Below are 14,907 nucleotides of genomic sequence, written 5' to 3' on the forward strand. Positions count from 1 at the left end.
AAGAAGTCAGATGTCATTACTCTAATGCAGGAAGTAAAAAGCTTCCTCAGATTCCTGCTTTTCTGCTTTAGAATTTTTTTTGTGTTCATTATCTACCATCTTGTAGCTATTGAGCTCCATATACAGTCTTTCTACATTACACTCTCTGTATTACGCCCTCCTTTACACCTCTTCATATTATACGTCTTGAGTATCAGATTATTCCCGGACACTGATTGTCCGCATTAAAACGGAGGTGGAAGTGTATCCAGATTGCAATCGGATCATTCCAACCGCCTCAGGAGGTGTGTGACGCATCTTCTCCTGATGTTATATAAGACGGATATAAATCCATCCGTCTCCTCAAGCCCCACTAAAGAGACTTACAGTCAAGGGAAAAAGAAAGCACACCCTCCTTCAGTTCTATGTTTTTATTTATCAGGGCCTGAATAAGAATTGGGTGGTCCTCGGTCCTCACCAACCTCTATAAACAAACAAACAACCTCAGGTGACAACAACAAAAAACACACAACAGATTTCAATCGGTAGTCATTTATTCCTAAATCCTTCGCAGTACGTTGTGTTATCGCCAGATTGAGTCTCGTAAATGAAAAAAAGCATCTTCTTCTTCTTTACACTATTGGAATTGAGGAACAATATGAACAGGAAGTTGGTCAAATATTTACATATTACACACAATACATTAATATTTTCATCTGGCTAACATTGAACTGCGAGGGTAAACGTATGTAGTTAAACTCTCATCAAAGAGGGGCTTAATTCCCTGTTGTCCTCTTCCTCGCAGGTCCATCTCTGGTGGCAGCGGTGAAGAAGGACTGGGCCACTCAGAGCACCATCGCCCTCTCCTGGCAGGAGGCCGAACAACCCCACGCTGCCATCCTGGACTACGAGATCAAGTACTACGAGAAGGTAAACGACACACCCCAGGAGTGTCAGCTATCCTCCTAAATCACACTCTGTCTTTCATCTGTTATATGTCTGACTGTGTGCTACTCTTACGTCACATATTGTATATTTTTAGTCGAGGTGTTGCTGTGGATGTTAACTGGATGTCTGATTTGTCTAGATTTTAAGTGAAGCTGCTTGTAAGGCTCTGCTACCTGAAGTGTTTCATTCAAAAAAATAAAACACCATCACATACTGCTGCTCTAATCTAAATCTAATCATAATTAAAATCATACATCTCTTCATTTCAGCTAGGTGTAGAATAGGAAGGCTTGCATAACACTGAAAAGAAACTTTTATTGATGTAAAAATAATTCTTTATACCTTTTCCTTATTGCCCCTACAGCCACATTCCACGTTCTCCCCATTGCCACTTTCCTGCATCCCACCCTCCTTCCTCTTTACCAAAATCCTAAGGTCATTTGTACTGAAAATTATAATTCAGGTCAGCTTTCCTCTTCTTGGCGTACATCTATCTAAAAAAGACTAAAAAAAAAAAACCAAAACATTTAACTAAAAAAAAACTAAAAAAAAAAAAAATAAAAAATAAAAAAATTAAAAATACTAAGAAAACAGTACTGAGGTCAGCTTTCCCTTATTTAAAAACTAATCATTTGTAGAAAATGCTTTTTGATAAAAATTAATATTAATGTCTACTTACCTTTTCCTGATATATAATTGAAAAACCTCTAAAAAATTATGAAAATTTAGTACTAAAGTCAGCTCTCCTTCTGAGCATAATTTCTCTGCTGCTTGGTATAAAATTGTAAAATTGCTTAAAATTGACAAGAATATAATACTCCTTTTGACTAAAATGTCTAATTAATGATTTTTTAATTAATTATTCATTTTAATTTCATTAATAAATATTTTTTATTATTATTTATTAAATGTCTACTGACAATTATTATAATTTATTATTTGGATTTGATAAACGTGTACTTTCTGTGCTCTCTGTGTGTATATTAGGAGCAGGAGCAGTTGAGCTACTCGTCCACTCGCACTAAAGGTCCCAGCACGATCGTAACGGGCCTCAAGCCATCCACAGTCTACGTGTTCCACATCCGAGCTCGCACAGCAGCCGGCTACAGCAGCTACAGCTCCAAGTTTGAGTTCACCACAGGGGATGATGGTACGAGGATTTCAGCTCTGTCTGGTTTGTTACTCGTTCACTTTTCCCATTCACTTTCACTCTTTCTCTCCTTCTCTTTTTCTCCTTCTCAGATTCAGAGGAGGCGTCTGATCAGGGCCAGGTGTTGGTGATCGTTACCGCAGCAGTCGGGGGCTTCTCTCTGCTCGTCATCCTCACACTTTTTCTGCTCATCACCGGCAGGTACTGACACCGAGACACCTTCCTGCCATCATTCACATCTCTCCCTGCCCGTGTGTCTCTCTGTCTATCTCATCACCTTTACGTTTGCTTCCTCAGGATCCTATTCAGCTCCTAATAGGGTCACTGAGCCGTGTGGTTTTTTTCCGACTGGCTGCTCGCTGACGCTGCCTAATTATTCGGAATGTGCTCAAACAGGACCGCGCTTGCTGTCAGACCACTCGCGGTTTGTGAGAGTGACACACATGCGGCTTGAGGGCTCTGCAGGAGCCGTGCTGTATCGTGATGCCTGCGCTTGTGTGTGTCTGTGTGTGTGTGAGAGACACTGCCCTGGTGCCCTCACGTCCTCGTGCAGCCCTCGAGGCTAATAGCTCTCTGGTTGTGATGTTGAGACAGAGCGTGGCAGCGGAGAGGCAGTCGAAGGCAGATAACAGACCCCAGTCAACAGCTCACAAATAAATCAGCCGGGCTCTCGTGCACATGGACTAAATGATTACAGCACTTTAGATCCGTGTCCGACACGCTGACTATCACTTACTTATACATCAGTGCTGAAGTCATGTATGCTGTAATATATATTATAATCCGTGCCTGCGTGCTGCTGGTTGGACGCTGGGTCATGGCCGTGCCACACTGACACACCTGCTCTGATAAGAATCATGGACAGTCACACTGGCGCCATGATGTTTAAAAAAAAAAAAGATTCAGCTTCATGAGCAATACCAAGTCACTTACCGTAAAGTGCAAAGCTTCCTTCTGGACAGCACTTCAGATGGGGGAGGAGTGAAGCAGTTTGGACAAGTCGAAGGAGAGTTTGTGTGTTGGACCGTAGTATGAGGAAGTCAGGAAGCTGTGAGTCTAGCTATTAGTTATTATTTCCTAGCATAAACTTAAAGAGGTTAACGCACCTGAAAAGTGTTCACTCTTTCGTCCAGAGATTGCGAGATCGAATCCTGATGAAGTCATAGCCATCAATGATCAGGAGTCCAAGAGACAAAAATTGGCTTAATCGTGGGCATCTGTGAGTTCATGTATGTGGAAGAGGGCAGATGGCTCTTTACTCCGAGTGTGTTACGTTGCACTGTGATGCAGTCTGAACAGAAATTTGAAAAGATGCAGTTGACCAGCTTCACGTGTCATGGAAGAAGCACCTGTTAGCCTTATTAGCTCCACGGTTGGTAGCTGTTGTGTGATAGAGGAGAGCTGGCTGGTGGGTGGGTGGAAACTGACAAAGACCAAAAAAAAAACAAAAGTGAAAGGTGCATGACACCACCTCGTCACTGATTATATCCCATAACAGCACCCCCTGAATTGCTGCTACATGTGTATCAAGTACAGCAGTTTTTAAACACCTGACTATCTCCAGCCAACAGCAGTTCATTCGAACAGAAAGCATCATTACTCGCTGTTTATTATCTCGCCCCGTTGTTTGGTGGACAGCTTGCCGATGCTGAAGATCCATAAAAAATTACGAACGGCCCGGACTTCCTGAAGTTCATTTCAGGTTGTTCTCAGAAGCACTTCACACCAAGCATTAAAGATAACCAGGCTTAAAGATAAGATAAAACCATAACCAGGAGCCAGGAGCCATTTTATGTGTTGTAACATATTTTATGTTAATACTAAACTACAGTGTTATGAGATCTGTTTTATTATTGTTTTGTCTTCTGTTCACACAGGTGCCAGTGGTACATCAAGTCCAAGATGAAACCACAGGACAAGAGAAGGACACAGTATCAGAATGGACACGGTACACACACACACACACACACACACACACACACACACGCACTATTACAGTTATATGGGTGCACACAGATGCCAAAAATTCAGAATGCAAATGATCCTAAATCTCAGTAGGGCTGTAAGAATGAATTTCACTGGACTGGCCAAACAAAACAAAAACCAGGTCTCTGTTGAATGTTATAAAGCTTTTAGTCTATTGAACTGCATTTTCTTTCTGGCCAAATGACCACTTTTCTTGATCCAAAAAAGGGAGGTCAGTAAAGGTCTGACACTACAGCTAGAGATCTTTTTCCTGCAGTGCTTTTGACCAATACGCAAACTCAATGACCTGAAAAGAAAAACAGGTGAATTACACAAGCCTCAGGTGGGAACTGTTTAACATCTGATGTAAAAACTGAGTTTCTGTAAATTCATATATTTCGTATAGTAAATCCATATACTTCCATTTACGTTCACATAGTTAAAGTAAAGTAAGTTTAAGCATGCATTTATTAACTGTTTATTTACAGATAGCTATTCAGTCAGAGGAGCATTTACGCCATACAGCTGCATCTGGCAACATATTTCTCTCCCTTATCCATACATCCAATTATGCATCACCTAGTCTCAGTCTCAGAGCCACGGATGAAGCATCAAATAGCTTTTAAACTCAAGGTTGCTGATGATGTGATTGGCTCCTCACACTTCCTGTGCACCAGGTTCAAACAGGAAAACAACACTATAGTCAGTGCATTAAAGGAAAGTTCATGGCATCCTGTTTTTCAAGCCCCAGAGAATATGGATTTCAAAAAAACACCTTGTGATACTAAAGATCTCTAATTAAAGAAATCTTTACTAATGGTAGATTCAAGAAACGTGTATCCATAACTATAAAAGTCCTGATTCCTGCCTGATGAGAAGTGTGTGTGTGTGTGTCAGAGCGCACATTGATTGCATTGTAAACAACTCGTGAAGTGTAGTGCTAGAACAGTGTGTAGGAATGACAGAGTGGCGATTCCAAAGCACTTTTCATGACACGCATCAGGAACGTTGCATATTTCTCTCACAGAAAGCGTCAAAAATCAGGTAAGATCACGAGTTCTTATGCTTCCATGTCTTCTACAAAGCTACACTGATCAGCACACTTGTAGCATCTGGTTTAATAAAAGAAATTAAAATGAGCTTTACTGTCCTCTCATTTAACTATCACACTGAGGCGAAGCGGCTTATTACCCGTTTAGGGGAGTGAGTGTTTCACCAGTGAAGCTCAGCGAGAGCAAATGAACTTATTTTATAACTTACTTTATAATGTTAAGATTTTATTAAGCAAGCATGAAAGACATCAGAAACTGTAGTCTTGGTTTTTAATGTGTTAGTCATGAATACTATAAAAATGTGTTATTTTGATAAAACTACAGCTTGTCTTCCTCTTTACAGTCCTAGGTATAGATCGTTATTTATACCATAGAGCAGTCGCTCTGCTAAATCCGTAGTATAAGGAAGTCAGGAAGGTGTTAGCCTAGTTATTTTAGTTATTATTTTCTAATATCAACTTAAAGAGGTAACACACCTGAAAAGTGTTCACTCTTTCGTCCAGAGATTGCGAGATCGAATCCTGATGAAGTCACAGCCATCAATGATCAGGAGTCCAAGAGAGAACAATTGGCTTAATCGTGGGCATCTGTGAGTTCATGTATGTGGAAGAGGGCAGATGGCTCTTTACTCCGAGTGTGTTACGTTGCACTGTGATGCAGTCTGAACAGAAATTTGAAAAGATGCAGTTGACCAGCTTCACGTGTCAGGAGGAAGCACCTGTTAGCCTTATTAGCTCCACGGTTGGTAGCTGTTGTGTGATAGAGGAGAGCTGGCTGGTGGGTGGGTGGAAACTGACAAAGACCAAAAAAAAAACAAAAGTGAAAGGTGCATGACACCACCTCGTCACTGATTATATCCCATAACAGCACCCCCTGAATTGCTGCTACATGTGTATCAAGTACAGCAGTTTTTAAACACCTGACTATCTCCAGCCAACAGCAGTTCATTCGAACAGAAAGCATCATTACTCGCTGTTTATTACCTAAGTCATGAATACTATAAAAATGTGTTATTTTGATAAAACTACAGCTTGTCTTCCTCTTTACAGTACTAGATATAGATTGTTATTTATACCATAGTGCAGTCGCTCTGCTAAATCTTGTTCTTTTCACCTTTAAAAAAGGAAACGTGAGGTAGAATCACTCATCATTACCACGCATAAACTCCTACACTAAAACCGTGTATATAAAATGGTAAGAGTTTGAACTAGATGGAGTTTTGCTCACGCTCAGGCACAACCCGGCCAAGAGAACAGGAAAGAAGTCACTTTAGTTTCTGTGTAAAAGGGGAGCTGACCTAAACAGATGGCCGATGTCATGTGTACTGAATAAAGTCCCGTCCAACTCGAATCACTCAGACGAAAACCTTAGAAATAAAGAACTTCTGAAAGCTTCTTTGCAGCTGATGGTAAATTCACAACAGAAGCTATAACTAACAGTATGCAAATGAGTTCATGGGGACTTTCAACATATTCCAGACGTCTGTTTGAGGCAGTTAGCATTCCAGACGTCTGTTTGAAGCAGTTAGTATCCCAGACGTCTGTTTGAAGCTTCATTTGCAAAATCATGCGTCTTCAGCAAAAACAAATCTGAAATTTGTTATTGAAACTAAGATGTTGGCTCCTTGCGAATTTCTTTCGTGATTATTTGTAGTTTGTGCAATATATAAACATATAGTGTAATGCTGTTGTAGGATTCAATATAGAACCATTAAGAAGAACTCTTTTTTTTTAAGAGTGTTCTGCTTATTTATGTCTGTGCCAGTATAAAATTATAGTCTCATTAATACTTGAATGCATTTGAACACTCAAGCTTTTAAGTAATTATAAATCTGGGGCAGTAATGAGTTGAAGCAATTACAATTAGAAAGACTTAGTAATATACAGAAAAGCAATTACTCCATGTGTGACATGGCGATTACAGCCAGCAGGCTACAACACCATACACTTCATATCCTGTCGAGAAAAATATATAAAACACACTTTAATAACAAAACTTGGCTTGTTACAGTTGCTAAAACCAAATCATTTTCTTCTTTCTACTTGAAACACTTAAAGTCCTGGCTTATTATTCAATTAATCATTCTAAAGCATATGATTCAGTACAGCGAGAAATGGTAGGAAGTGTGTGTGTGTGTGTGTGGTTACATGATTAGAGTTTTCAGTTCATTCTCAAGCCCTTCGTGAGGTACTGATGAGAAACTGGAGCCTGCTCTGGATTCTGTAGACTTTTACTAATTCTTTTTCTTCTTTCCGGCTCGCGTCTATTTCACAGTGCCGTTCCCGGGAATAAAGACGTATGTTGATCCGGACACTTATGAGGATCCGTCTCAGGCTGTTCACGACTTTGCTAAGGAGATCGACCCGTCTCGTATTCGTATAGAGAGAGTCATCGGAGCTGGTGCGAGTCTTCGTTTAATTTTCGTCTGTGTGTTCATTGCAGTCTTGAATTGCTCCAGAGTGAATAATTTATGTGCTTAAAAAATAGTAAATCATTTACAAAATGATGAGTTCATTACTTAATAGAGATTCTAACAAATCTTTTGTGATTTCAAAAAATTATAAATGCTCATCTTTTATTTAGCATCTGATTTTAATTGGTCCAGAATTAGTCTGATTTGTGGATTTTGTTACATAATTGTGAATTTTACTGTATATACTTATAGAAATATTAATTACATTATTTTTCTTTGTCTTAAAAAATTATTTTGGTGTCAGATCCTTGTTAATTTCTATGTGCCGTATTATGGGGGTACAAACTTTTGTACAGTAGTACAATATGGACCTCAGTTCTGTAATTATGCTACTGCCATCTAGTGACTGGAGTGGTGACATACAGGTAAACCACACTTGTACACTGAGCTGGTGTGTGTGTGTGTGTGTGTGTGTGTGTGTGCACCAGGTGAGTTTGGGGAAGTGTGTAGTGGTCGTCTCCGCAATCCAGGGAAAAAGGAGATTCCTGTGGCCATAAAGACCCTAAAGGGTGGCTACACAGAGCGTCAGAGGCGGGACTTCCTGCGAGAGGCCAGCATCATGGGACAGTTCGACAACCCCAACATCATCAGACTGGAGGGCGTGGTCACAAAGAGTAAGACACCACTCCTACACCTTCCTCTGCCAGTCAGAGCTCTGAGAACTAATGGTGGTGAAATAGCGGGCGACTGCAGTTACATTACCACTTAAACATGTACGAAGAATCACACACAGTTAGTTATGTAATTGGGTTTAATTAATAGAATGCTGAAAAAACAATGCTTTTCAGTGTTATATAAACGTTAACAGTTCCCATTTAGACAAAAACAAACATTATGTTATCATTTATTAACGTTCCTTTAACGTTGCTGCAACATTTTACTTGTAGGAACATTTATACTAACATTTCCCAGCTCAAACATTTACTGAATGTTACAGTTCCTGGAACTTTTGCTTCAAAGAATGTTCTTCTTGGGTGTTTACCTTCCTTCGGCTTATAATAACAATCATTACTGTTAATTAATATAATAACAATTAAAATAACGATGCTTTTCCGTGTAATGAGAATGTCAAAAGTTCCCAGTTAGATAAAAAAAATTGTTAGCCTTAACGTTTTTACAACATTGTTGCAACATTTTTAGTTGTAGGAACGTACACACTCACGTTCCATAATGTTAGTTACATTGGTTAGATGTTTTTTGAAACATTGCAGAAACGTGAGGTGGATTAACATCAGGGTTGCCAGATCTGCATCTCAAAACAAGTCTAGAACTCAAAGTCATAATAACCTGCAAATATATATTAATATAAACAAAGCATTATATAAAATTTAATGGTTTTTTTTAACCACAGTGCATTGAATTCTCAAATCTGATTGGACAGAAGGTGTTGATTCATTTTCTATAACAGCATCTCAGCAGTTCCAGCTGTAATTCAGATCACAGGTTTATATTAATGCACATTGATAAAATTATAAACCTCTAATACGTTATTGTTTCGTAGTAACAGCTTACACACGGACTTGTTCGGCAGATGATCTACAGAATCTAAGACTGGTAATAAATAGATTTTTTTGAAAAACGTTGTTATTTAACATAGAAAATGTGTAATCGTTGATACTGAGATGTTTTTTGTATGGAAATATTTATGAAACATTTATGGAAGGAGTCTCCAGTGTCAGTGCTTTAAAGCTGTAAGGTTGTTTTCCAGCACAGAGGACAGTTTGTAGTTTTCTCAGTAACAAGCTGCCACATCAAGCGATAACAGGAACTAACTTGTTTTTCGAATGCTCCACAACATAATGTGTAACTATAAGTGGATAAAAACTATTACATGTCGTTCATTAATCAGTTAAAAAAATGTAATTATCAGCAAATTGCTGTGGAATAAAAAGAATAACACGCTTCAGGACCTGCTGTTCAGTGACCACGTCATTGTTGATTATTTTCCTATAACAGCGTGCTCTTACGTGTTTTATTCCTTACTTATGCAGCAGTATTAAAACCACACCAAGGATTTACATTAGGTCATAAATAACTAAGTCCACATACATACTGTAGCACCTTTATCATGTTTGATGAACAGAAATGTTTCACCTTCAAAATGTTCAGCCTTCAGCCAATGAACTAAAACCCAATGCACGATAGAGGTCAAATAATGAGGTCAAATAATGCAAGTAAAAATTATTCATTATTGAAAAATTGCGTCATCGCTGTCATGGTTTCACTACAATGCTGACTTTTATTGTGTAAAATCCAAGAGACTATTTTATGTCACATTAAAGCTGAATAGGTCTGAATATAGCAGTCGGCAAAACAGCTGTAAAAAGATAAGCTTTTCGGTTGCCAATATATCAAATCCACATCAGATGCTTTTCAGAAATTAACACACAACAAACAAAACACAGCTCAGGCATGAACTGAGGGTCTCCAAACTGTCATCTCCCTTCATCCCAGTACTTTCTCTCTCTCTGTTTTTGTTTGTTGCCCGTCTCTCTTTCTCTTCGGGTTAATGCCTCACACCGGGGGGGAATTGGCTAATCAGTGGAATCGCTCAGGCAGTCTCAGGATAGTTCGAGAAATCAAACGAGAGGTACAAGGCGAGTGGCTGAGCGCGATTGTGGCAGAACTGTGCGATATGAAGTGCTCTCTGATCACGCAGGTCACACACTGAGATAGCTGAGGGGGAGTTGTTACATAACAGCTTTTCAGTTGCTTTAGAAGTGTATGTGTGTATGTGTGTTTGATGCACACGATTGGTGCGTGTATTCCTGGTTGGAGTTATAAATAACATGCATCCAGTAAATTTTCAGAGAAGAGCCTGTGTAAGGGTATTTAGAGGAGTCTCATTGGCTTTGATACACACACTATAGCTTTAAACTTTCACTATTCATTATATAGTGCACTATTTTTTGCTTTCAATCCCACAATGCACTGCGATACGTCTTGTACCTGTGGTCCATTCTGAACCCTACACAGGGGAATTTGAAGGGAGAAACGCCCATGATGGCCATTTGTAATGTGCCTTTAATGTGCCTCTGACTTTAAAGCGCACTTTAAAATGCTCGTTTTCAGAGCGAACAACTGATGGAGGCTTTGCTTCTGAGATTGTTTGCGCTGTTTTTATGGCGAGCAACAAAATGGCTGCAGCCACAGGTGAGCTTACTTATAAATGCTGGTGAAGTCCATCTAAGAACATTTATATTTAGTGATATTTAAAAACACAGCTGAAAGTATTGTCTTGACTATTAAACTGTTTGATGTAGGGTTTTTTTTTTGCTGTCTCAGGTAACAGCTCATAGCCTGTGCTAGACATTTTTCAAAGTCAAAGCTTTATTTGTCATTTTTAGCACATTGCATGGCAATTCAGGAAACTACCGTGCAACATGTAGTAGACGGTGATGAGGACTAAAAGACAATAATAAATACAGACAATAAATACAGACAATAATACCATAAGACCATACATATACAGAATCACACAAAAATAAACAAGCCACATAAATAGGAAATATATGAAATGTATATAAAGTGCAGCAGCAGTGGGGAGATGATACATACAGTTTAAAAATAAAGTGTAATATTGTGCAGAATTGTTTTTTTTCCCTGCTGGCAATTTTATATTTTAAAAAAGCACGATAAATGATTTAATTGTTCATAACTGAGTCAAAGGATACAAAAATGAGCATTTCCACCACCTCAGCTTTAAGGAGAAGGAGGGAAAGGTGTAAAAAAAAATTGCCAACCGCAAAGTCAGGAACTGTGGCATTTAATAAAAAAATGTTCTAATTATAATCACCACTAACAGTGTTTGTGTTAGATTTGACACTTCATTGTAGATTTATTTTCGGGTAAAAAATCTCTGCCTGTTTTGCTTTGGTATAAAAAGGGGAAAAACACATGGGGTTGTGTTGTTATAGGAAAATAATCAATGGCAGGGTGATGTGAAGTGGATTTACTGTTAGCACCCTGAAGTTATTTTCCTCTAACAGTGCACTCCCAATGTGGTTTATTCCTCTGTGTTCATCAGTCTCTATTTGCCACCTGCATGCACATTTCTCCACTGTGTCTCTGTTAATGATTAATGAATGCCTGTGTGTGTGTGTGTGTGTGTGTGTGTGTGTGTGTAGGTCGTCCTGTGATGATCGTGGTGGAGTACATGGAGAACGGCTCATTGGACTCTTTCCTGAGGGTAACGAAACTGTTCTGGCTCTCAGTAAACATTTATTAGTGATTTTAAGTACATCTTAAAGCCCATTATATCCACACGTCTCGGGTGAACCAGCACTTTTATATGTAACTCACATCTAACTGAGCTAGAACAGGGCTTACCAAATGATTTCAGGGTCACTTGATTTACAAATGAGGTCATGAGAGAGACACTCTCAATTTTCCTCTTGTTTTATTCATTTATTTAACAGAATAATATCATGAGTAGCGCTCTAACTACGAAGATGGACATTGCATGCTACTATTTCAAAATGTCTAGGAGTCACACTCAAGAGAATGCATGCTATTTTAGTCTTTTTCACTGCAATTGTAGGAGTTGCAGCGATTAAAATGGACATATTACTCCATCCATCTACCTCCACTGGTGCCTCAAGAACGTTGAGGGATGGACATGAAAATGTGTCAGAATATTTATTGAAGCGTGAATGTAAATAACTCAGAGAAGCCAAAATGCCTTAGAATTTTGATACACTGCAAAAAAGAGTACTCAGATATTTCTTTGCATGCAAATAAAAAGATAAGATAAGACTTTATTATCCCAGGTGGAAATCAGTGTGTCCCAGCAGCATCCATAAAAGACAAGACACAAAATACACATAAGAAATAAAATAAGAATAAAATAAAGATAAAATAAGAAAAAGTAATATAACTATTGAAAATATTGAAAAGTAAAATTTAAAAGTAAAATATATATTATATATATATATCATATAAATAAAATAGATATGATTTAAATAGTAATTCTATATAGTATGTATGATGTACTGTACATCTATAGCTATGCTAAGGTGCAAGAAGTATTCAGTATATTGTGTTGCAGTTCTCTACAGTGTTATAGTTATGAATACAGTATACATACATCTGTGTGAATCTGGATTTGACACATTTTCTGCATTTAGGTAAGGAATAAAACACTTCAGGCTGTGCTGGTACAGGAAAATAATCCACTTCAGGGTGGTAGCAGTAACTCCGTTCACGTCAGGCCATATCACACACGGATTCTTTTCTTGTAAGGACACGCCCCTTTGTGTTTTATTCCTTACATAGTGTTTGAAGCTGGAAATGACAATTGGAAAGAGACACACTCTTTCAAACACACCTCCTGACTTTTTAAAAGCTGTGTCAAGAAATATTTCCACTAGACTGAAGGAATATTCCTTTGGTTTATATTCACTTGTGTTACATGCAGTATGTTAGTGATGTATGATAAAATGTTCAGAGTTATGTTACAATAGTCCTAAATAATGAATCTGGAATTTTTAAAAATTCCCCCTATCTACAAACGTCAGTAACAGTGAAAAGCTCTAAAGGAATTGTATTGATTGTGGCATATTTTCTTCATTTGTTTCATGCTAATTCAAATGCAGCTTGTGATACAAATACGAACTCATGCAGTAAACTATAAGAAATACTTGTAGAGACACACATTACAGAATAGCATTCAGAACAAGACATCACAACACAACTTAACCAGGGTAGTGTTGGGAGGGTTGTTTTTAATTTGCATATCATGAATATTTATAGATCCCTGCATTTTTAATGAGATGAAGGTGTAGATGTGCTTTTACACCATTTTTTTTAGTAGTGTCTTAGCCATTAAAAAAACATGAAGCATGTTTCTTTTATTATTATAGTGGTTAAGAATTTAGAGTCAGAGATGATCAGGAGCAGAGGTTGTTCACTGAGCTATAAGCACCAGATATGAGAGAGAAATCTGACTGGCTGTATAATTTTTAGCAGTTGCTTTTTGTGTGTGTGTGTGTGTGTGTGTGTGTGTGTGTGTGTCTGTCTCTCTCTCTCTCTCTCTCTCTCTCTCTCTATGCAGAAGCACGACGGACACTTCACCGTCATCCAGCTGGTCGGTATGCTGCGCGGCATCGCCTCCGGTATGATGTACCTGTCCGACATCGGCTACGTCCACCGGGACCTGGCAGCCCGGAACATTCTGGTGGATGACAACCTGGTGTGTAAGGTGTCGGACTTCGGCCTATCCAGGGTCCTGGAGGACGACCCAGAGGCTTCCTACACCACCACAGTGAGACACACACACCTGCTATAGATTCTGAGAAGCTGAATAAAGTCTATTAACACATACAATTATAAAGCATTTCTGCATCACACCCCTGGCATGCATCGTTTACATAAAACGGCACAGTCTGTCATGTGTTATTCCTTACATAAAGCAGTAAAAATACTGCTTTTTTTACCCAGTATCTATCTAGTCTTCTGAGAAAATATAAAAACTATCCTAAATGGTTTTGTTAGCTCAATGTTTTGAAGCCTAAAGTCTCCAGAATCACTTCTGGTGCTAAATAAGCTCTCATTTAACACTCATTAAATAAAATGAGTTTATGTTAAATATAATTGGCGAAGATTGTGCTTGAGAAACCCAACACTACACTCATCTTCTGTAATATTGCTTAGAAGATCCCTGGCTCCATGCTGGTGCTGGCTCCAAAAGAGTCTTCTACTCCCATTTTTTTAATTTGTCTGGATCGTGAGCCAGAGACGTGGCTGTGCAGCTGGACTCAACAAATGCGGTTTAGCTGAAGACCTGGCTGTATAACTGAGTTGAGCGTGTAGAGTATAAGTGGACTTTGAGAGCAATTTCTGTAGGATGATAGTGTGAGAAGATAATGGAGTGTCTGCACCAAGAATCATCGAAATCTACTCTTAATACTGTGTGAGATAGTCGGTGGTCAGCTAACGCAATCCACACGTATTGGATTTTCAGGAGAGTAGTGAATTATGTGGAAATGGGATCTTCTCTGTATGACATGAAACCCTGGCAGTCTTATAACTAGACTGAAGATGAACTGACCTGAAGTGTACGAAGATAAAGTTGAAGATTGATGGTAAGAGATATTGATACTTTCTTTGCAGGGAGGGAAGATTCCTATCCGTTGGACGGCTCCAGAGGCCATCCAGTACAGGAAGTTCTCCTCAGCCAGCGACGCCTGGAGCTACGGCATCGTCATGTGGGAAGTGATGTCTTATGGAGAGCGACCATACTGGGAGATGTCCAATCAGGATGTGAGCTCAATTTCATTTTATTTGTAGAGGGTTTTTAACAATATATACTTTCTCAAAGCAGCTTTGCAGGACTTCAGATG

General features: G+C 38.8%; 1 protein-coding gene across 1 annotated transcript in view; it reads left to right on the forward strand.

Moving 5' to 3' along the window:
* Positions 1–14,907, forward strand: part of epha6 (eph receptor A6) — a 133,452-nt gene that overhangs the window by 114,366 nt on the left and 4,179 nt on the right. The window contains exons 6-14 of the mRNA XM_026932073.3: positions 785–909; positions 1,915–2,077; positions 2,170–2,278; positions 3,955–4,025; positions 7,369–7,494; positions 7,996–8,181; positions 11,695–11,756; positions 13,620–13,829; positions 14,678–14,827. Of these exons, the coding sequence (XP_026787874.1) occupies positions 785–909; positions 1,915–2,077; positions 2,170–2,278; positions 3,955–4,025; positions 7,369–7,494; positions 7,996–8,181; positions 11,695–11,756; positions 13,620–13,829; positions 14,678–14,827 (1,202 nt within the window). The remainder of the gene's footprint in view (positions 1–784; positions 910–1,914; positions 2,078–2,169; positions 2,279–3,954; positions 4,026–7,368; positions 7,495–7,995; positions 8,182–11,694; positions 11,757–13,619; positions 13,830–14,677; positions 14,828–14,907) is intronic.

The sequence above is a fragment of the Pangasianodon hypophthalmus genome, chromosome 26, assembly GCF_027358585.1.
Source record: "Pangasianodon hypophthalmus isolate fPanHyp1 chromosome 26, fPanHyp1.pri, whole genome shotgun sequence".
In the NCBI taxonomy this organism is placed as follows: domain Eukaryota; kingdom Metazoa; phylum Chordata; class Actinopteri; order Siluriformes; family Pangasiidae; genus Pangasianodon; species Pangasianodon hypophthalmus.